The sequence below is a fragment of the Hyperolius riggenbachi genome, chromosome 8, assembly GCF_040937935.1.
Source record: "Hyperolius riggenbachi isolate aHypRig1 chromosome 8, aHypRig1.pri, whole genome shotgun sequence".
Classification (NCBI taxonomy): Eukaryota; Metazoa; Chordata; class Amphibia; order Anura; family Hyperoliidae; genus Hyperolius; species Hyperolius riggenbachi.
In genome coordinates, this window is record NC_090653.1 from 215,648,951 (window position 1) to 215,673,338 (window position 24,388).

General features: G+C 48.8%; 1 protein-coding gene across 1 annotated transcript in view; it reads right to left on the reverse strand.

The window, feature by feature from the left end:
- Positions 1 to 575: 575 nt before the first annotated feature.
- The window catches only part of LOC137528450 (uncharacterized), a 34,533-nt gene continuing 10,720 nt past the window's right edge, over positions 576 to 24,388 (reverse strand). Inside the window, exons 2-4 of the mRNA XM_068249744.1 lie at positions 4,722 to 4,797; positions 2,616 to 2,974; positions 576 to 1,021 (exon numbers count right to left, since the gene is read on the reverse strand). Coding sequence (XP_068105845.1) covers positions 838 to 1,021; positions 2,616 to 2,974; positions 4,722 to 4,797 — 619 coding nt within the window. The 3' untranslated portion in view covers positions 576 to 837. The remainder of the gene's footprint in view (positions 1,022 to 2,615; positions 2,975 to 4,721; positions 4,798 to 24,388) is intronic.

The window sequence follows — 24,388 nt, forward strand, 5'->3', positions numbered from 1 at the left end:
CTCTCATTCGCTGAGTATGTTTTTATCAAAACTGCTTCAGAATGAATTTATAAAGTGAACATGAACTGATAACTAACTTTCTAACCTAAAAAAATCTGAAAAAAACAAATATACTTTTACAAGACAACTTTGTGTTACAGTCTATACTAATCTGCAATAAAAACGGATTATAGATCCAACAGCATAACTATTTATGAAAGGTTTACACAAAACCACCATCCCTCGTACCTTCAAATCTGTTTATTTGACACCCAATGTGAGTAGATCCCCACTGCCCGCACTCACCAAGCTTTATTTCTGAAATAAGGTATTAATAAAGGCCTTATGTGGTATAATGCATTCAGTAGCGATCACAGTGATTCCATCAGTGGAACACTAAAACATATCCTTCATAGCGTAAAACTCTGTCTTTATAATGAAAATTGATTAAAATCAAAATTGATTTACATTTTATTTACTATAAAGATAGTTTTACGGTATGAAGGATAAGTTTTTGTTTTCTATCGACGGAATCACTGTGATCGCTACTGGATGAATTAAACCACACAAGTGCTTTATTATTCGCTCTGGATATTTCAGAAATAAAGCTTGGTGAGTGCTGGCAGTGTGGGGATCTCCTACTCACATTGGGTGTCACAGATACAGATTAACGGCACAAGGGAAGGTGTTGGTCTGTAAATTTTACATAAAGAGTTACGCTATTGGATCTATTCTCCTTTTTTTGCATATGCGGTGTTGTCTACTTTAAAAGTTACATCTGGCAGTGCGAAATGTGAGTCATTCAGTACTCTATGTGTTCATTATGTCATGAGTTCATTTTAACTTAATTCGAATAAGTCAAACCATATACTCGGCAGCAATATCCTGACAAGCTTTATATCCCATGTACTCCCCATCTGGATCTGGAAAGGCTTCGCGAACCTTCTTGACCACACAAGCGGGTATAGGTCTCCGGTTACCACGACCTAAAAAACCATGAGCAAAGCCAGTAAAGGCTCTATAGGAAGCCTTCCGGTAAGACCTGTTTAAAAAAATGACAATTACTATAATATATATACTAAAAATACAGTGAGAACATTAAAAAGGTAGCATGTTAAAAGGTATTTTTAATTTTATCCTGCCCTATGTAGTTTTCAATTACACATTGTTCTGCATGCAGAGGTCGCGCATAGTGGTACATAATGCAGTTTTTTCTTTGACCCTCTTTGAATCCGGTTGTGGCTTCAACTTTGTAGGCACACTTCACTAAACTCCAGAGAACGTCTTTAGTGTGATCATACCACTATTACGTGAGCCATTAGCTGCAGAAGTGTAATGCAGGGAGGTAGGCCAACATCACTCCTCCCGTTCCGCTACATCAAGTGCCCACTCCCGAGTCCCCTTGCAGAGAAAGCTTAGCGTACGTTTAACAGTCTCTGTGCTCCGTCTGTTTTCTTTAATACAGGTAGAGCGTACAAACCAGTAAACTAAATGCCTGCTGTGCCTTCTATTCAAGGGGACTCGGGAGGGGGCACTTGATTTAGAGAGAGAGAGGGATGAGTGATGTCGGACTCCCTCCCCACGTTACACTGCGACGGCTGGTGCCTCGATAGGCAGTACGCAGGGAGAGCAGCTAATGATGTGCCAGCCTTGCAGCAGGTGGGATTCTGGGCATCGTTAAACCCCCCTGCATGCACCAGTGGCGGGGGGAGTGTGCCACCATGCCTAGCTATACTGTGAGCACCCCTGCCTGGCTAAACTGTTGGCACTTATACCTAGCTACAGGCTTGTTCAAATCCTTCAGGAGACATCCGGATAGTTCTATCCGGATATCTCCCAGAAAAGCTGTGCGGGTGGAGGGCGGTCTGGTCAATCTTACCTGTTTGACGTCTTCTTCGGTCCGTCCCTGGCGCCTCCCACAATGCGCTCCAAGCAGCGGTCAGGTAACTACAAACACTTCCTCCTTCCTCAGTATAGCTAGGCGGGCTTGCTCAAATCCGACTTCAGGAGACATCCGGATAGTTCTATCCAGATATCTCCCAGTAAAGCTGGGGGGGGGGGGGTGGGTGGGCTGGGACCTGGGGGTCAATCTTACCTGTCTGACATCTTCTTCGGTCCGTCCCTGGCGCCTCCCATGATGCGTTCCAAGCAGCAGTCACTTAACTACAAACACTTCCTCCTTCCGGGTTCGAAGGAGGAAGTGTTTGTAGTCACGTGACCGGCGCATGAAATGCTTCATGGGAGGCGACAAGGACGGACCGAAGAAGATGTCAGACAGGTAAGATTGACCCCCAGGTCCCAGCCCCCCCCCCCTCCCCCACACACACAGCTTTACTGGGAGATATCCGGTTAGAACTATCCGGCTCCGAAGTCGGATTTGAGCAAGCCTGCCTAGCTGTACTGAGAGCACCTATACCTGACTATACTGTGGGATGACAGCTATACCAGGATATTTATAATGGGGGAAACTATACATGTGGTGAGGGGTAGATGGACCACATCAAATGTTTCGCAGGCTCGACCATTTATTTCTACTTACCCCACTGGCTCTGATAGAATTAGGTTATTTCACATTTGTGACATAATTTAATAGAAATATATTTAGCAATATATATTTGAATTTAACCAACACAAACCTGTTTGCATCTTTTTGAGATCTGCTTAGTCCATTACTTCCATTCGCTACAAAAAGGAATACCCGAGCATAGTTTGGATTTTGGCAAAAGTTGTAGAAGTCGGCATGTTCAGTTATACAATCAATATCTTCCATCTGTTCTTCTAAATTTGATATTTCTTTGCAACATACAGACTCTAATCCTGTGGGCATTGGCACACATTTTTGACAGGAACACCATTGTACGTGTCCAATCCTATCCCGGTCCACGTCATCAAAATGATTTGGATTGTTAGGGTCCCGTATGGGATTTGATGGAAAGCTCTCTGATGGCCGATCCTGTCCGCTCATGGCCCGCATCTGATTCTGCAGAATTCTTAACTGGAAAAAAAAAAGGACTTTAATTTTAGGTTTATAGTATAGTGGTGGGTGATAGTCAGCAGCTTTTACTGCTTCAGATGCACTGTCGTGTGTTAATCAATGGCCTTTACGGTCGCCAGGGCAGTGGCAGCTGATATACACAGTCTATTACTGCTGCAGCAGAGGAAGAAAGGCTACACGTAGTGGAAAGGATTCACTCATGCTTGTAACACACTATGAAATTTTATGGCCGATTGACTGTGAGATTCATTATTTCCAACATGTCCTATCTGATTTCCTATGCAGTTTCGTGTAAAACCTGCCGGACACAGAGGATGTGTAAGTCACTCATGGAGTCCAGTGTAGTGAGCGGCCCATCTAACTTCTAGACTTAAATCCAGTAGTTGTAACTTTCAAATAGCAATCGACCCTCCAGCACACAAGAAATCATATCGTTTCATGCAGAAGCTCTCTGTCAAGTGCCCTTGGACCTTGGATGGTCGAGTCCTATGTGGAAGTTGCAACTACTCGATCGGATTTCCAAGCATTTTCCAATTGCCTTCCTATTGAAGTAAATGAAAAACGGTTAAAAATAGAATGGTAATTTCTCGGAAATCATATCGGACATGTTTGAAATAATAGTTCTGAGAGTAAACCTTCCAGAAAATAACACACTGTGTACATATAATAATACAAATAACAGGCTTTATCAGTGATAACATGACTTATCAAATTTTAAACGCCTTTTCAGAATATCATAGCGATCGCTACGAACCCGCAGGGTCATAGCCCTGGACGAGTAGAGCTCACTTTATTGACAATTATCAGGCATACGTTTTTAACAATGATATTACCATGAGGCGTTATTTCTTCCAACTTCTGTTCACTTGGATAAGGCATGCTATTTATGTTAGTGAATCAAGCCCAATGTCTGTGGAAAACTCATAAAACTATTCAATATATTTTATGTAAAAACGGCATTGTGAGACAGCTGTCATGTTTTGTACTGACAATGGAAGTTAATCAAACAGTCAACTGTCTGGCTATGCTGTTTTTACCTAATCCAATTAGTTACGTTTTACAATTTTAACAAATACATTGTGAGGAGCCTTTCTTCGTCTGCCGTTACTTTTGATTTGATTCACCAGGCCCCTGCACTGCCTTGGTGAGTGGAGGTATAGCGGAGTCCAGTGTGCTTAATTGTTACAGCTGCTGGCGGTTTTTTGCATTTTTGTATTGCTGTTAACGCAGTGAAGCCAACTAATTAGTTCCTTTTACTGCTATTTCCGCAGTGGAGGCTGCTAATCAGTGGCTGCTACTGATGCAGGCGTAGTGAAGGATAATAAACAGTGGCTCTTGCTTATGCAAACAAAGTGGAGGCAGCAGATAACTGGCTGTTACTGCTACTGGCGCAGTGATAGTTGATAATCAACGGCCTTTGAAGTTGTGGCCTCAGTCACACTATGGGTGCAGCAGCTGTCAATGCAGCAGGTGCAATAACTCGTTGCCTCCAATTGCTGCTGTCAAAGTCAAAGCTGCTAATCAGCAGCCTTTGCTGCAGGTGCAGTGACAGTTGGTAATCGGATTCGCCGGCTGTTACTTATACTGGCGCAATGATCGGTGCTAATAATTTGTTTTTACTGGGGCAGTCAAAGTAACGGCTGCTAAGCTGTGGCTGGATGTGAACAGACAGACAAGGTAATGGGAATTAATTAAATTGAATTTTTATAATAATTAATTTAAAAAGTATAAAATTTAGGTAACTTACCAATTCTTCTCTAGTTGAGGACGTACTCGGCTGTCCATTATTAATCGGATTGTTTGTAGGGTGATCCATGAAGATACTACAAACAGAAAACAATTGAATTTATATTGAAAAAGATTAACTTATTAGAGAGGCCCAGACACTAGTCGATTTCAGACATCATTCGATCGATTCCATTCTATAGTACTATTTACACCTATCCCTGTCTACATATGCTGTGAGCACCTACAACTGGCTACATCTATCCCTAGCTAGCTTTGCTGCATCCACCTACAACTAGCTACACCTATTCCTAACTAGCTATGCTGCGAGCACCTACTACTGGCTACACCTATCCCTGGCTACCTTTGCTGCAGCCACGTACTACTGTCTGCACCTATCCCTGGCTACCTATGCTGTGAGCACCTTCTACCGGCTACACCTATCCCTAGCTACCTTTGCTGTGAGCACCTAAAACTGGTTACACCTATCCCTGGCTACCTATGCAGCATCCACCTACTACTCGCTACTCATATCCCTGGATATCTAAGCTGCAGCCACCGACTACTGGCTACACCTATCCCTAACTACCTATGCTGCAGCCAACTACTACTCGTTACACATATCCCTTGCTAACTATGCTGCATCCACCGACTACTGGCTACACCTATTACTAAATACTTATGCAGCAGCCACCTACTACTGGCTGCACCTATGCCTGGCTACCTATGCTGCAGCCAGTAACTACTGGCAACACCTATCCCTAGCTAGCTTTGCTGCATCCACCTACAACTGGCTACACCTATTTCTAACTAGCTATGCTGCGAGCACCTACTACTGGCTACACCTATCCCTGGCTACCTTTGCTGTGAACACCTACAACTGGCTACACCTATCCCTGGCTACCTATGCTGCAGCCACGTACTACTGTCTGCACCTATCCCTGGCTACCTATGCTTTGAGCACCTTCTACCGGCTACACCTATCCCTAGCTAGTGTTGGGCCGAACAGTTCGCCTGGCGAACCTCTCTGGGCCTCTTACTACTTCCGGGTCGCACTGACCCGGAGTAGTACGCCTGCGCTGCCCGGCGGAGCGCGTCCTAGATCGCGCTCCTGTTGCCGGGCACTCTCTGCGCATGAGCGTGACGTCACTCATGACGTCACGCATAGTGGTGCTCAGCAGAGCTCGAATATTCGAGTAGCTCGAATATTCGAGCTCTTTTTCAGCTATTCGAGCTCGGTATTCGAGCTCCGAATAGCTGTAGCTATTCGAATGGGCTATTCGAGAACACTCGAATAGCCCATTCACTATTCGAGCTATTCGAGCAAACCGGCGCTATTCGAGCTCGGTACCGAGCTCGAATAGCGTCATAGCCCAGATTGATGTGCTTAGAGCCAATCAGAGGGCTCCCAGGCCCTCTGACGGCAGCCAATCACAGAGGGGGACCCTGGCCAGCCCCTACCCTATAAATAGCGGCCGCCATGTTCGGGTTTTCCATGCTTGCCTGAGACTTGTACAGAGAGAGATCTGCTCCTTTGTGCTTTGGCTTAGCAAGTGCTCTATTGTGTTCATTTACCTAGCGTTTTTGCTCACCTACACCTGCCATATACACCTGTATTGTTGTTATTTAGATAGACATTGTATTTTAGTTAGTAGCTTGTGTGTTACATTAGAGACAGGCAGCTGCTGCAAGCTTACAGGTTTAGGCCTCAGGGGGGCCTTGCCTCTGTGGGCAGCTGTCCTCTGTTTATTTCTCTCATCATCTATACCAGTATTTCTGCTGTCCTTTACTAATAGTATTGTAGTTATACTGTACTAGGAGTAGGACACTCACTGACTGTCACTGTTTATAGGCTACTAGCTAGCTCCTGCGTGTGTGCACTCACTCACTGTCTGTGTGTACACACACTCTATTTCCTTCTGATTACTGATTGATTATTGTTAGTTGTACTTACTTACTACTTACTCTTACTGTACCCGTAGGGACACTCACTGTCACTGTTCATATAGGCTACTAGCTCCTGCGTGTGCGCACTCACTGTCTGAGTGTACACACACAACACACACTCTATTTCCTTCTGATCGCTGATTGATTATTGTAATTAGTTAGTTCTACTTACTGTTACTACTTACTCTTACTGTACTAGGAGTCTAGGACACTCAGTCACTGTGTTCATAGGCTACTAGCTCCTGCGTGCGTGCACTCACTGTCTGAGTGTACACACACCCACACTCCATTTCCTTCTGATCGCTGATTGATTATTGTTATTAGTTAGTTCTACTTACTGTTACTACTTACTTACTCTTACTGTACTAGGAGTCTAGGACACTCAGTCACTGTGTCCATAGGCTACTAGCTCCTGCGTGCGTGCACTCACTGTCTGAGTGTACACACACCACCCACACTCCATTTCCTTCTGATCGCTGATTGATTATTGTTATTAGTTAGTTCTACTACTTACTGTTACTACTTACTGTACTAGGAGTCTAGGACACTCAGTCACTGTGTCCATAGGCTACTAGCTCCTGCGTGCGTGCACTCACTGTCTGAGTGTACACACACCACCCACACTCCATTTCCTTCTGATCGCTGATTGATTATTGTTATTAGTTAGTTCTACTACTTACTGTTACTACTTACTTACTCTTACTGTACTAGGAGTCTAGGACACCCAGTCACTGTGTCCATAGGCTACTAGCTCCTGCGTGCGTGCACTCACTGTCTGAGTGTACACACACCACCCACACTCCATTTCCTTCTGATCGCTGATTGATTATTGTTATTAGTTAGTTCTACTTACTGTTACTACTTACTTACTCTTACTGTACTAGGAGTCTAGGACACTCAGTCACTGTGTCCATAGGCTACTAGCTCCTGCGTGCGTGCACTCACTGTCTGAGTGTACACACACCACCCACACTCCATTTCCTTCTGATCGCTGATTGATTATTGTTATTAGTTAGTTCTACTACTTACTGTTACTACTTACTGTACTAGGAGTCTAGGACACTCAGTCACTGTGTCCATAGGCTACTAGCTCCTGCGTGCGTGCACTCACTGTCTGAGTGTACACACACCACCCACACTCCATTTCCTTCTGATCGCTGATTGATTATTGTTATTAGTTAGTTCTACTACTTACTGTTACTACTTACTTACTCTTACTGTACTAGGAGTCTAGGACACCCAGTCACTGTGTCCATAGGCTACTAGCTCCTGCGTGCGTGCACTCACTGTCTGAGTGTACACACACCACCCACACTCCATTTCCTTCTGATCGCTGATTGATTATTGTTATTAGTTAGTTCTACTTACTGTTACTACTTACTTACTCTTACTGTACTAGGAGTCTAGGACACTCAGTCACTGTGTCCATAGGCTACTAGCTCCTGCGTGCGTGCACTCACTGTCTGAGTGTACACACACCACCCACACTCCATTTCCTTCTGATCGCTGATTGATTATTGTTATTAGTTAGTTCTACTACTTACTGTTACTACTTACTGTACTAGGAGTCTAGGACACTCAGTCACTGTGTCCATAGGCTACTAGCTCCTGCGTGCGTGCACTCACTGTCTGAGTGTACACACACACCACCCACACTCCATTTCCTTCTGATCGCTGATTGATTATTGTTATTAGTTAGTTCTACTTACTGTTACTACTTACTTACTCTTACCGTACTAGGAGTCTAGGACACTCAGTCACTGTGTCCATAGGCTACTAGCTCCTGCGTGCGTGCACTCACTGTCTGAGTGTACACACACTAAATTTACTTGTGATTACTACTACTGATTATTGTAACTGCTAGTTGTACTTCCTGACTGTTAATACTTACTTACTGTACTAGGGGACACTCACTCAGTCACCTCACCAACCAACCCACTCCATTAAAGTACCCCACTTTTCACCCGCCCTTTTACAAAACTTTTGTCTATACGCCCAAAACATTGAAGATGTCTGGAAGTGGCAGCCAGCGCGGTTTGGGCAAGGGGAAGGGCAGCAAGGGAATCAGGAAGAGAGGGAGCAGCATTGTGGCAAGCCGCGGCCGCGGGCGCGCCACCATGCACAGTTCCGCAGCAGCAGCAGCAGCGTCAGTGGCTAACATTCCTCCCATAGCCACTGGCCGTGGACGCCTTGGGCGCCGCCCAGGAGGAGCATCTGCAACTCACGCTGCAGAGACACAGCAGCAGCAGCGTGTAGCACCTGCTCCCATTTTCCTCCAGCCGGGTCGGAAACGTCCCATTGAGGAAAAGGATGCAGACACTGTGGTGCAACTCATGACGGAGGATGAGCAGCCCGCCATCAGCTCTGCATCCGAGGCCTCCACCCTCACCACCACCACCCCTGTTCGCAGCAGCCGCCCAGCAGGGCCTGGGGAGGAGGCCAGTTCACCGTCAGTCGCCGACCTGTCACTCAGCACTCTTTTGACCCCAGGCATGATGAGTCAATTGAATGCTGTTGTTGGCGATTTGGAGGAGGAGATGCTGATGGGCACTTTGGGGGAGGAGGGATTGGACAGCAAGACTGTGGCGACAGTCAAGCGTCCCATCCATGCATCAGCAGAGGAGTTTGGGGGGTCATCATCAGAGCAGGACATGTTTCAGGAGGGGCATGATGATGATGACCCGGTGACAGACAGAGACTGGGTGCCAACACATCCAGAGGATGTCGTCCTCAGCAGCTCTGAGGAGGAGGAGGAGGATGCGGTTGTGGGCCTTGCAAGGAGGCGCATCATTGCAAGCATTGGCAGCGTCCCACAGCCTGCTGGTGTCTCAGGCTCAGCAGCAGCAGCAGCAGCATCAGCCAGTACCACCACCAGCCGCACCCAAGACCCCCCCCCCCCCCCCAACCACCACAGGGAAACAGGCAGCAGCGCTTCCATGCCGTAGGGGGATGTTTTTGTCACCAATCTGGCGGTTTTTCACCATGCCCACAGTGTACAGCAAGTACGCCACTTGCAACCACTGTCAGCGGAAGTTGAGCAGAGGTGCAGACCCCTTGAAGTTCAGCACCAGCTCGCTGATCAACCACCTTTCTGCGAAACACTTCCACCAGCATGAGGAGTTCCAGAGGCTGAAGGCATCTGGTGCTGGCAGTGGCACCAATCCCATCACTGCACAGCCTTCAGCAGCAGCAGCAGCAACAGCAGCCACCCGCCCTCCTGCTCCTCCAGCAGCACCAGCAGGAGTGCGGAAACGCCCTGCTCCTCCCCCCTCTGCAACTCCTGCCGCCGACACTGAGGCCTGTTCTGGCAGCCAGTCCTCAGTGGCCTCCTCTGCTCCGTCTGCTGATTCCCGTGCCAGCAAAAAGGCACGCCAGAGCCTTTTGAGCGAGTCCTTCCAGGGGGTGGTTAGGGCTCTGCCTCCCAGCAGCCGTCGCGTGCGGCAGCTGAACGGCTTGCTGGCACGGGCCATGTGCTCCCAACTCCTGCCGTACACGCTCGTGCAGGAGGGGAGCGACATGCGGGCGCTGCTTGCTTGTGCAGCCCCAGACTGGCAGCTCCCCAGCAGACACTTCTTCGCCCGCAAGGCCATTCCTGCACTGCACCGCTTTGTGATGGCCAATGTGGAGCGAGGGCTGGAGCACGCGGTTGGTGAAAGGGTCCACGTCACCATGGACTCCTGGAGCAGCCGCTTCGGGACAGGCCGCTACCTGTCCTTCACTGTCCACTGGGTCAGCTTGGTGGAAGGGGGTGAGGATGGGAGAGCAGCAGCGGGCACAGCAGCAGCAGCAACACAGTGGGTGGTGCCACCCCGCAGGGTCAGGGGAACTGCAGCGGGTTCCTCCGATCCTCTGCCATCCTCCGCCACACCTGGCCAAACCCCCCGCCTCAGCAGCAGTGTGAAGGCCCGCCACTGCCAAGCGCTGCTGCACTTGGTCAGCCTTGGCAAGACCAAGCTGACGGCAGCCCACGTGTTGGCCAAACTCCAGGAGCAGGAGCGGATTTGGCTGACCCCCAGAGGCCTCAGAGTCGGAGAGGTGGTGTCCGACAATGGGGCCAATCTGGTTGCTGCCATAGACAGGGGAAACCTGACCCACATCCCCTGTCTTGCCCACGTGCTGAACCTGGTGGTGCAGAAGTTCCTGCGCACCTACCAGGGGATGGACGAGCTGCTGGAAACGGCAAGGAACGTTGTGCGTCACTTCCGGCGCTCGGCTGCAGCCTGTGCGAGCCTGGAAGACGTGCAAAAGGAGCTGGATCTGCCACGCCATCGGCTGATCATTGACGTTCCGACTCGCTGGAACTCCACCCTGGCGATGTTGGAGCGTCTGGTTGAACAGAAGCACGCTGTCAACCACTACCTTGCCCTGGCCACTGTTTCCGCAGCTCAGAGAAGGGACAAGACCAGCAACATCCCGTCCATCGTCCCCGATGATGACTGGAGGCACATGCAGCAGGTGTGCTTAGTGCTGGCTCCCTTCCTGCAGGCCACAAACATGGTGAGCAGGGACCATGCTATGGTCTGCGAGTGGGTGCCCCTGGTTTCTCTGCTGAACAGGGCACTCGATGCTTTGCTGGCACAGGGAGCGGCAGCCTTGGACCAGCAGGAGCGGCAAGCAGCTGCACAGTCCACCTCTGAGGGGGAGGAGGAGGAGGACTTGGTGGAGGTCCCTGACCTGGCTGCTGATGAGGGGGATCAGCGCAGTGCAGCTGAGTTGGTGCGGGGGTGGAGAGAGGATGAGGCAGCAGAGGAGGAGGATGAGGAGGACAGCACTGACGTCGATGTGCCAGCAGACGTGGCCCGCCTCTTCCCAATGGCAGCGCACATGCTGACGTGCCTGCGCAGGGACCCCAGGGTGATCCAGATGAAGCAGAGGGAGGACATCTGGATCAGCATGATGTTGGACCCACGCCTCAAGGGGAAGTTGAGCCAGTTCCTGCCGCCTGCAGGAGGAGACCCAGCGCAACAAATAAGGAGCTTGCAGCAGGCCCTTGTTGAGCGCTTGGAGGAAGCCTTCCCCCAGCCTTCCACCCCCACTGTCCAGCAGCCAGCACAGAGGCAGCAGCAGGTGCCTGCATCCAGCAGCAGCAAGCGCCCCACAGACCTGCTGTCTCTCAGCCACGAGCTCTACAGGACTGTAGAGGCTCCGGCAGCAGTGACTAGAGAGGAGATGCATGCAGCAGCATCCTCCTCCGGTCACAGCCAGCGCCTGACCCGCATGGTGGCTGACTACATGGGGTCCTACAGCGGGCTTGACAGCGATGCCCCTGTTGATCCCATGGAGTATTGGGTCAAGCGCATGGAGATCTGGAGCGAGCTGGCGCAGTACGCCCTGGAAGTGCTGTCCTGCCCCCCTTCCAGCGTGCTGTCCGAGCGCTGCTTCAGTGCAGCTGGTGGCGTGGTCACCGAGAAACGCTCACGTCTGTCTCACAAGTCTGTGGACAGACTGACGTTTCTCAAGATGAACCAGGCGTGGGTGGAAGGCGAGTTCCTGGCCCCTGTTGTCGGCGAGAGGGGGACATGAACTGGCTGCCGGAACTTAGTACCATCGTTAATGTGCCTTACCACCCTTTACCACCTCCTGGCTCCTGCTCACTAAGCCAGCCTGGTTCACTTTGACTATTACGTCGCCTGCAGCCACACATTTCACACCTACAGTGGGCTGCTGCTGTGTACTGCCCTTCTGCTGTCTGTCTGTGTTTCCCACTGCCAGGGTACACAGAATTACCTTCTGCTGCCACTCTGCCACCAGCTATTACGTCAAAACAATAGCTATATTGGTTGTAAAACCAAAACCAAAAAAAACCAATAAAAAAAAAAAAAGGTTTAATTTTTCTGAGGTGCCCGGGTTGAAAACTGTGTTGTCCCAGTTGTGTATTGGACACAATGTGGGCTGCACGACCGCTGTCTGGGACCTCCTGTTGTGTTTATTTACAGCCCTGGTATCACCGCTAGGTACCAGGGCTATTATGTCACGCTGCCTACCTGCTGCCACACTCACACTGCTCCTCCATTCCTCCTGCTGCTGCTGTCTGTCTGTGTTTCCCACTGCCAGGGTACACAGAATTACCGTCTGCTGCCACTCTGCCACCAGCTATTACGTCACAACAATAGCTGCTCACACTGCTCCTCCATTCCTCCTGCTGCTGCTGTCTGTCTGTGTTTCCCACTGCCAGGGTACACAGAATTACCTTCTGCTGCCACTCTGCCACCAGCTATTACGTCAAAACAATAGCTATATTGGTTGTAAAACCAAAACCAAAAAAAACCAATAAAAAAAAAAAAAGGTTTAATTTTTCTGAGGTGCCCGGGTTGAAAACTGTGTTGTCCCAGTTGTGTATTGGACACAATGTGGGCTGCACGACCGCTGTCTGGGACCTCCTGTTGTGTTTATTTACAGCCCTGGTATCACCGCTAGGTACCAGGGCTATTATGTCACGCTGCCTACCTGCTGCCACACTCACACTGCTCCTCCATTCCTCCTGCTGCTGCTGTCTGTCTGTGTTTCCCACTGCCAGGGTACACAGAATTACCGTCTGCTGCCACTCTGCCACCAGCTATTACGTCACAACAATAGCTGCTCACACTGCTCCTCCATTCCTCCTGCTGCTGCTGTCTGTCTGTGTTTCCCACTGCCAGGGTACACAGAATTACCTTCTGCTGCCACTCTGCCACCAGCTATTACGTCAAAACAATAGCTATATTGGTTGTAAAACCAAAACCAAAAAAAACCAATAAAAAAAAAAAAAGGTTTAATTTTTCTGAGGTGCCCGGGTTGAAAACTGTGTTGTCCCAGTTGTGTATTGGACACAATGTGGGCTGCACGACCGCTGTCTGGGACCTCCTGTTGTGTTTATTTACAGCCCTGGTATCACCGCTAGGTACCAGGGCTATTATGTCACGCTGCCTACCTGCTGCCACACTCACACTGCTCCTCCATTCCTCCTGCTGCTGCTGTCTGTCTGTGTTTCCCACTGCCAGGGTACACAGAATTACCGTCTGCTGCCACTCTGCCACCAGCTATTACGTCACAACAATAGCTGCTCACACTGCTCCTCCATTCCTCCTGCTGCTGCTGTCTGTCTGTGTTTCCCACTGCCAGGGTACACAGAATTACCTTCTGCTGCCACTCTGCCACCAGCTATTACGTCAAAACAATAGCTATATTGGTTGTAAAACCAAAACCAAAAAAAACCAATAAAAAAAAAAAAAGGTTTAATTTTTCTGAGGTGCCCGGGTTGAAAACTGTGTTGTCCCAGTTGTGTATTGGACACAATGTGGGCTGCACGACCGCTGTCTGGGACCTCCTGTTGTGTTTATTTACAGCCCTGGTATCACCGCTAGGTACCAGGGCTATTATGTCACGGCGAGCTGCCTGCCTCATTGACTGCCTGCTGCCACACACTCATCCTCCTCCTCCTGCTGCTGAATTTACCTCCTGCTGTCTTTGTGTTTCCACTGCCAGGGAGCACATACAATGGCGCTTCCAACATGCGTGCGCCCACCAGCTATTTGTTACGCTCAAAAATAGCTGCATTTCTTTAAAAAAAAATTTGAAAAGAGAAATACGTGAAGAAGAAGAAGAAGACGATATTGAAAAAGAAGGAGAAGGAGAAGATGAAGAAGAAGATGAAGAAGAAGATGAAGAAGAAGAAGATGAAGATGAAGAAGATGAAGATGAAGAAGAAGAAGAAGATGAAGAAGAAGAAGATGAAGAAGAAGATGAAGAAGATGAAGATGAAGAAGAAGAAGAAGATGATGAAGAAGATGAAGAAGAAGAAGAAGAAGATGAAGAAGAAGAAGATGAAGAAGAAGAAGATGAAGAAGAAGATGAAGAAGATGAAGAAGAAGATGAAGAAGATGAAGATGAAGAAGAAGAAGAAGATGATGAAGAAGATGAAGAAGAAGAAGAAGAAGATGAAGAAGATGAAGAAGAAGAAGAAGAAGATGAAGAAGAAGAAGAAGAAGATGAAGAAGATGAAGAAGATGAAGAAGATGAAGAAGAAGATGAAGATGAAGAAGATGAAGATGAAGAAGATGAAGATGAAGAAGATGAAGAAGATGAAGAAGAAGAAGAAGATGAAGAAGAAGAAGAAGAAGATGAAGAAGAAGATGAAGAAGATGAAGATGAAGAAGAAGAAGAAGATGATGAAGAAGAAGAAGAAGAAGAAGAAGAAGATCTAGAAGAAGATTAAGAAAGATAAAGAAGAAGAAGAACAAGTATATACAGTAACACTACACTACTGAACCAAATTAAGGACACAACTTCTCTTTCCACATTTTTTTTTAAAGGAACATCCCCACATAATCACTTGCTGTTGTTACTTGGAAAAAAAGATGTTTCTTGCATCATTCACCCTCAAAACAAGTGTTGGAAGCTATTTTGGGCCAATTCGAATAGTCAGCTCGAATAGTGAGCTCGAATACCGACTCGAATAGTGAGCTCGAAGTCCGAGGTCGAATCGAATAGTAAAAAATATTCGACTCGAATATTCGACTGACCTCGAATAATTTACTATTCGAATTCGACCAAATTCGAATTTTTAAAAGGGGTATTTGAGCACCACTCACGCACATGCGCAGAGAGTGCCCGGCAATGGGAGCGCGATCTAGGACGCGCTCCGCCGGGCAGCGCAGGCGTACTACTCCGGGTCAGTGCGACCCGGAAGTAGTAAGAGGCCCATGAATTTAGAGATGTTCGCCGGCGAACGGTTCGGGAACCGTTCGCCACATCTCTATCCCTAGCTACCTTTGCTGTGAGCACCTAAAACTGGTTACACCTATCCCTGGCTACCTATGCAGCATCCACCTACTACTCGCTACACATATCCCTGGATATCTAAGCTGCAGCCACCGACTACTGGCTACACCTATCCCTAACTACCTATGCTGCAGCCAACTACTACTCGTTACACATATCCCTTGCTAACTATGCTGCATCCACCGACTACTGGCTACACCTATTACTAAATACTTATGCAGCAGCCACCTACTACTGGCTGCACCTATGCCTGGCTACCAATGCTGCAGCCAGTAACTACTGGCAACACCTATCCCTAACTACCTATGCTGACATTAGCTACTACTGTCTGCACCTATCTCTGGCTACCTATGCTGCGAGCACCTACTACCGGCTACACCTATGCCTAGCTACCTTTGCTGTGAACACCTACAACTGGCTACACCTATCCCTGGCTACCTATGCTGCAGCCACGTACTAATGTCTGCACCTATGCTGCGAGCACCTACTACTGGCTACACCTATCCCTAGCTACCTTTGCTGTGAGCACCTAAAACTGGTTACACCTATCCCTGGCTACCTATGCAGCATCCACCTACTACTCACTACACATATCCCTGGATACCTAAGCTGCAGCCACCGACTAATGGCTACACCTATCCCTAACTACCTATGCTGCAGCCAACTACTACTCGTTACACATATCCCTTGCTAACTATGCTGCATCCACCGAACACTGGCTACACCTATTACTAAATACTTATGCAGCATCCACCTACTACTGGCTGCACCTATGCCTGGCTACCTATGCTGCAGCCAGTAACTACTGGCAACACCTATCCCTAACTACCTATGCTGACATTAGCTACTACTGTCTGCACCTATCTCTGGCTACCTATGCCTAGCTACCTTTGCTGTGAACACCTACAACTGGCTACACCTATCCCTGGCTACCTATGCTGCAGCCACGTACTAATGTCTGCACCTATGCTGCGAACACCTACTACCGGCTACACCTATCCCTAGCTACCTTTGCTGTGAGAACCAAAACTGGTTACACCTATCCCTGTCTACCTATGCTGCATCCACCTACTACTCGCTACACATATCCCTGGATACCTAAGCTGCAGCCACCGACTACTGGCTACACCTATCCCTAACTACCTATGCTGCAGCCAACTACTGCTCATTACACATATCCCTTGCTAACTATGCTTCATCCACCGACTACTGGCTACACCTATTACTAAATACTTATGCTGCAGCCACCTACTACTGGCTGCACCTATGCCTGGCTACCTATGCTGCAGCCAGCAACTACTGGCAACACCTATCCCTAACTACCTATGCTGACATTAGCTACTACTGTCTGCACCTATCCCTGGCTACCTATGCTGCGAGCACCTATTACCGGCTACACCTATGCCTAGCTACCTTTACTGTGAACACCTACAACTGGCTACACCTATCCCTGGCTACCTATGCTGCAGCCACGTACTAATGTCTGCACCTATGCTGCGAGCACCTACTACCGGCTACACCTATCCCTAGCTACCTTTGCTGTGAGAACCAAAACTGGCTACACCTATCCCTGTCTACCTATGCTGCATCCACCTACTACTCGCTACACATATCCCTGGCTACCTATGCTGCGAGCACCTACTACCGGCTACACCTATGCCTTGCTACTTTTGCTGTGAACACATACAACTGGCTACACCTATCCCTGGCTACCTATGCTGCAGCCACGTACTACTGTCTGCACCTATCCATGGCTACCTATGATGCGAGCACCTACTACTGGCTACACCTATCCCTAGCTACCTTTGCTGTGAGCACCTAAAACTGGTTACACCTATCCCTGGCTACCTATGATGCATCCACCTAATACTCCCTACACATATCCCTGGATACCTAAGCTGCAGCCACCGACTACTGGCTACACCTATCCCTAACTACCTATGCTGCAGCCACCTACTACTCGTTACAAATATCACTTGCTACCTATGCTGCATCCACCGACAACTGGCTACACCTATTCCTAACTTCTTATGCTGCAGCCACCTACTACTGGCTACACCTATCCCTGGCTACCTATGCTGCAGCCACGTACTACTGTCTGCACCTATCCCTGGCTACTTATGCTGCGAGCACCTATTACTGGCTACACCTATCCCTGGCTACCTTTGCTGTGAACACCTACAACTGGCTACACCTATCCCTGGCTAACTATCCTGCAGCCACGTACTACTGTCTGCTGCTATCCCTGGCTACCTATGCTGCGAGCACCTACTACCAGCTACACCTATCCCTAGCTACCTTTGCTGTGAACACCTACAACTGGCTACACCGATCCCTGGCTACCTATGCTGCAGCCAGGTACTAATGTCTGCACCTATGCTGCGAGCACTTACAACTTGCTACACCTATCCCTAGCTAGCTTTGCTATGAACACCTACAACTGGCTACAACTATCCCCGGCTAACTACGCTGCAGGCAAATACTAATGTCTGCACCTATCTCTGGCTACCTATGCTGCGAGCACCTTGTACCGGCTACACCTATCCCTAGCTACCTTTGCTGTGAACACCTACAACTGACTACACCTATCCCTGGCTACCTATGCTGCAGCCACGTACTAATGTCTGCACCTATCCCTGGCTACCTATGCTGCGAGCACCTACAACTGGCTACACCTATGCCTAGCTACCTTTGCTGTGAACACCTACAACTGGCTACACCTATCCCTGGCTACCTATGCTGCAACCACGTACTAATGTCTGCACCTATGCTGCGAGCACCTACTACCGGGTACACCTATCCCTAGCTATCTTTGCTGTGAGCACCTAAAACTGGTTACACCTATCCCTGTCTACCTATGCTGCATCCACCTACTACTCGCTACACATATCCCTGGATACCTAAGCTGCAGCCACCGACTACTGGCTACACCTATCCCTAACTACCTATGCTGCAGCCAACTACTACTCATTACACATATCCCTTGCTAACTATGCTGCATCCACCGACTACTGGCTACACCTATTACTAAATACTTATGCTGCAGCCATCTACTACTGGCTACACCTATCCCTGGCTACCTATGCTGCGAGCACCTACTACCAGCTACACCTATCCCTAGCAACCTTTGCTGTGAACACCTACAACTGGCTACAACTATCCCCGGCTAACTATGCTGCAGGCAAATACTAATGTCTGCACCTATCCCTAGCTACCTTTGCTGTTAACACCTACAACTGGCTACACCTATCCCTCGCTACCTATGCTGCAGCCCCGTACTAATGTCTGCACCTATCCCTGGCTACTTATGCTGCGAGCACCTACAACTGGCTACACCTATGCCTACCTACCTTTGCTATGAACACCTACCACTGGCTACACCTATCCCTGGCTACCTATGCTGCAGCCACGTACTAATGTCTGCACCTATGCTGCGAGCACTTACAACTTGCTACACCTATCCCTAGCTAGCTTTGCTATGATCACCTCCAAATGACTACACCTATCCCTGGCTACCTATGCTGCAGCCACGTACTACTGTCTGCTGCTATCCCTGGCTACCTATGCTGCGAGCACCCACAACTGGCTACACCTATCACTAGCTACCTTTGCTATGAACACCTACAACTGGCTACACCTATCCCTGGCTACCTATGCTGCATCCCCGTACTAATGTCTGCACCGATCCCTGGCTACCTATGCTGCAGCCAGGTACTAATGTCTGCACCTATGCTGCGAGCACTTACAACTTGCTACACCTATCCCTAGCTAGCTTTGCTATGAACACCTACAACTGGCTACAACTATCCCCGGCTAACTATGCTTGTGACGGGTGACGGACATTACGGAAAGTTGTGCGCAAAATCGCCATCGACTTTCGCATGGTTGTGCACAGTTCCTGTCAGTCTTGGGTAGATGCACAATAGATGTCAATTTCCCTCTCTCTTACTGAGTACAGTAACCTTCCCCCCACATCCTGTGTCAGGAGAGAAAGTCACACGTGGCTAGCTCCTCTGGGGAGAAGCCATTTGGCTACAGCTCATCTTTCCCCAAAAGAAAAAAAAAAAAACCTCCTCAAACTGGTTGAGATTCAAATTTCCCTCCAAAAACTCATAGCTTCACACAATGGGAACATTTACTTTATTAATAATTCAAAATAGGTTTGGCACAGCAAGACCAAAATTACATTTTCTGATACCTAGGAAACAGTTCTATCGTTCACCTAAAGTGCACGTTTCTAGCTATCGGGAATCAATAGAGAGACCACTTTATCCGGCCTGCGTAGAGCAAATTCGACAGACTAGGCATGTATAGTCTCATTTAATACAGAGTCGCATGCTGCTTATGAATATGGTCTCGAATTTGCGATGCACCCATCTGGGGCGGAATTACACAAATTATTAATAATTGGTACATTCCTTGCTCCAAGTCTGTGGGTGGCAACCTGACTGCCAGGAGGTAACCCTGCTCAAACACACCTACTTTCCAGGTAGTGACCGCCCCAAAACTCTGGTCAGTAAAAAGCGTTTGCAAGGAACTCCACCGAGTTCTCCAAATTCCATCGACTAAGGAACGTCTATGCCGGCGCTAAGGAGAGCCAGCGCCTGCAGTGTACAAAGGACTTTTAAACTGAATGCCTACTTTTAAACTGGACTATTTTCTTCATGCTTCAAATGGACTGCTCAGCTAACTAAGTAAGAACTTTCTGATTTTATTCCTTTTATTTTTAAGCTCTGTGTTTTATATGTTAATAGGTGTATATAACTGTATGTAATGCATTTGTGTTATTAAACGTTTAAAAATCGTTTAGCGGTTATGACCTGTTGCTGAACATACACAATCGTACCTATTCTCCTGAACTCGCTACCCTGTGTTTAATAGAAGTATACATTTATAACCCGTATCCGAGGACCCGGCCCAGACATAACGATCTGACCCAGATTCTTGCATACTGCTAAGGGTTAAGAGAGCGTTCTCGAAGTCCTAGTAAAATTACAGTAGCGGGCTGTGTATCTCGCTTGGTGGCAGATCTTTGAATTGTATATGTGTGGGGTGAGTCGGTTGTTCTCAGAACGCTCCCTTCGCGAGTCAGTTCATCAAATTGCGAACGCGGGTTACCCTTCGTGATGAACAAATGACCGTGTGAGAGGATTTCTGACGCTGATCGATTTACCCCATCCGCAGACCGGCCTTGCGGTCTGTGACATTTGTTTGGCAGCTTTTGGGATTTGTGTATGTTCAGAACATTAACGGCAACGTTATTTGATTAACCTGCCAGAACAGATCAAAAATCTGTGGTCGATAACCGGTGCATTACCATTTATATAGACTAAACGTGTAGCACAGAGTTCCCCCCCAATCTCTTTTGCTATCCTATCTTTTATTTGGCAAAAATGGCTGCAGCAAGATACAAGAAAATGTCAGTGGCAGACCTAGCAAACTTGTGTGAGGAAAAAGGCATTATGACGTATAGAAAAAAGAAAGCGCAATTGATCGACGACTTATTGCGACTGGATACCCAGCCGGAGCAGATGCTGGGAGAGCACACTCCTGGTTCAGACGGTGCTGTAACTGGGGCAGAGGAAAGTGAGCGGTTGGAGCAAAGCAACCCACTTCCAGACCCAGAGGAAAACGGGACCGCGTCTGAACCGGTCGCTGTAACTGCTGAGGAGCATGGTGGCCGGCAGGAGCCCGCCCATGCAAACCTGTTCTGTGTTCCTGATGCTGGAATGCAACCTGGATTACAAAGGCTGTTGGAGACAAATCCTGAGCTGTACATGCAGATTGTCAGAGAAAACGCTGACAGAGCAGAACGAGACGCTGACCGTTTAGAACGCCAGGCTGAACGGGAATCTTCAGAACGCCGGTGGCGAGCTGAGCAAGTAGCGGAAAGAGAGGAGAGAGAAGCCGCACGCAGACATGACCTTGAAATGGCCAAACTGCGAGCGCAAGGCCAAAATCCCTCGCAAAGTGCTCTGGAACCCCGGCCCACAGCAGGTCCGTTTGGGACTCCAAAGTTTAAATTCCCAGAAATGGAGAAGGGAACCGACCCGGACACTTATTTACACTCATTTGAAAAGACTTGCCGTCAGCATCATCTGCCCCAGGAGCAGTGGGCGAGATATCTGACACCCAACTTGCGGGACAAAGCGCTTGAGGCGTTTGTGGACTTACCCGCTGACAAGGACAATGACTATGAGGCGATAAAAGCTGCAATTATCGCCAAATACCAGCTGACCCCAGAGGTCTATCGCAAAAAGTTTTGCTCCCTGCAGAAAGGCCACACCGACTCTTACACCGACCTGGAGAGTCGCCTGCTGACCGTGTTCAGGCAGTGGTCGCGGGGCCTCAAAAAAGACTCTCACCAAGGTCTGGAGGACCTCATCGTGCAGGAGCAGTTGCTGAACTGCTGCACTCCAGATGTCCGGCAGTTTGTCTTGGAGCGGAAGCCGGACTCCGCCAAAACTGCAGCAGAACTTGCAGACACTTTTGTGGCCACCCGTGTGCCGGACAGCCGCAAACCTCCAGCCCAGAGCTGGAGAGGGGGGAGACCTATGCAACCCAGCTCTCCTCCCCCTGCTAACCGTGGGAATCGGGTCCCACAGCCACAGAGGCCGGATGCTGCCCCTGCTACTCATCCGCCTGATGCCACTTATGTTCCGAAGTGCTACCACTGTGGACAGCGAGGACACCTCAAGTCTGCCTGCCCCGAGGTGAGGACGCCGTCTCCAGAGCCTAGCGCAGAAGTAGCTAGCGCATCCTCTACTGCACACGCCTACCTCGTCATGGGAGCAGCAAATCCTCAACTTTCCGGAAATCATCAAGTCGTGGAAGTTAACGACCAGATCGCTGTTGGTTTCCGCGACACAGGCGCAGAGCTTACTTTGGTTCGCTCTCATCTTGTAGCCAGGGCAAATTTCCTGCCTAATGAGAGTGTCACACTTGTGGGAGTTGGTGGCGCACACGCACGCATCGCCAAAGCTCGTGTTGTTCTCGATTGGGGAAGGGGCCGCCAGTCAAAAGTTGTGGGGGTGACAGATGACATCCCAGTGCCTGTGCTGTTGGGCACCGATCTTGGCACCCTACGATCCTTTTATGAACCTGTGATCAACACCCCGGATTGCCAGTCTGGACCCACTCAGGTACTGTACAAGCTTGGGGTGGGACAGAGGGAGGCAGCAAGGGTAATGGTACCTAGCCCTTCTAGGAAAGGAGGCCAGGAAGCGGTACCTGCTTCTAATGGACAGCTGTCTAATCACGGTTTGTCTGATTCTAAACCTGTCACTGTTGTTCCAGATACCTGTGTACATGATGTGAAAAATGAACGTAACTGTGATGTTAATGTTGTACCAGATGTTGCTAATAGATTTCATGCTGAATCTCCTATTACTAAAAATGATTTATGTTTAAGTGTGATTGCCTCTAACCAAAGAGGTAACAGTCTTGTGTTGCCTGGGTCATATCCGTGCTTGGCAGTGGAAGCAGGTCAGGTGTCAGAGCAGGCAGCTGGGGGCCTAGACCTCCCCTCCTGCTATGACAGCCAGAGTGCTCCACCATTGCCTGCTGTTAACAAACAGCTGGTGGAGACAGGCCGCACCTTCCCTGTCTCACCTTTGCATGTTTTCCCCTTGCAGAAGCAACCCAGTGCAAAACTGCCCAGAGGTCCACCCTCTATCCTTCCTGGAGAAGGGGCAAGCCTCGCCACCCCGGTAAAGGCTGATTCGTTTTTTAAAATGTGCTCTAATGTCCACCTAGGTTGTGCTGACCAAAATGTTGTGCCAAGGTGTAGTCAGTTAGAGCAGGGGTATGCCACGCTGCTTCCAGATTCGCAGGCTGACACCCGAGAGTCAGGAAGTGACCCGGATGTCAGCCAACGACTCTCTCCCTTACAGGAAGCGCTACGCAAACCCAGCCAGGCCTTTAGAGGTAAGCCTGTGGGTGTGCATCGCACCGTCCGCAAAGCGGACACTGGGACACACCGGACCATGAGGCCTTATGCTTCTGGTGAGTTGTCTAAAGGGCAGTCAGATAAGAAGTCGAGAACCCGTTCAGTAGCTAAGCGGCGCGTAGAGCGGGTCATGCAGACCCACTCTGTGCGTCCGACTGGTAGGGGGGAGATGTGACGGACATTATGGAAAGTTGTGCGCAAAATCGCCATCGACTTTCGCATGGTCGTGCACAGTTCCTGTCAGTCTTGGGTAGATGCACAATAGATGTCAATTTCCCTCTCTCTTACTGAGTACAGTAACCTTCCCCCCACATCCTGTGTCAGGAGAGAAAGTCACACGTGGCTAGCTCCCCTGGGGAGAAGCCATTTGGCTACAGCTCATCTTTCCCCAAAAGAAAAAAAAAAAAAATCTCCTCAAACTGGTTGAGATTCAAATTTCCCTCCAAAAACTCATAGCTTCACACAATGGGAACATTTACTTTATTAATAATTCAAAATAGGTTTGGCACAGCAAGACCAAAATTACATTTTCTGATACCTAGGAAACAGTTCTATCGTTCACCTAAAGTGCACGTTTCTAGCTATCGGGAATCAATAGAGAGACCACTTTATCCGGCCTGCGTAGAGCAAATTCGACAGACTAGGCGTGTATAGTCTCATTTAATACAGAGTCGCATGCTGCTTATGAATATGGTCTCGAATTTGCGATGCACCCATCTGGGGCGGAATTACACAAATTATTAATAATTGGTACATTCCTTGCTCCAAGTCTGTGGGTGGCAACCTGACTGCCAGGAGGTAACCCTGCTCAAACACACCTACTTTCCAGGTAGTGACCGCCCCAAAACTCTGGTCAGTAAAAAGCGTTTGCAAGGAACTCCACCGAGTTCTCCAAATTCCATCGACTAAGGAACGTCTATGCCGGCGCTAAGGAGAGCCAGCGCCTGCAGTGTACAAAGGACTTTTAAACTGAATGCCTACTTTTAAACTGGACTATTTTCTTCATGCTTCAAATGGACTGCTCAGCTAACTAA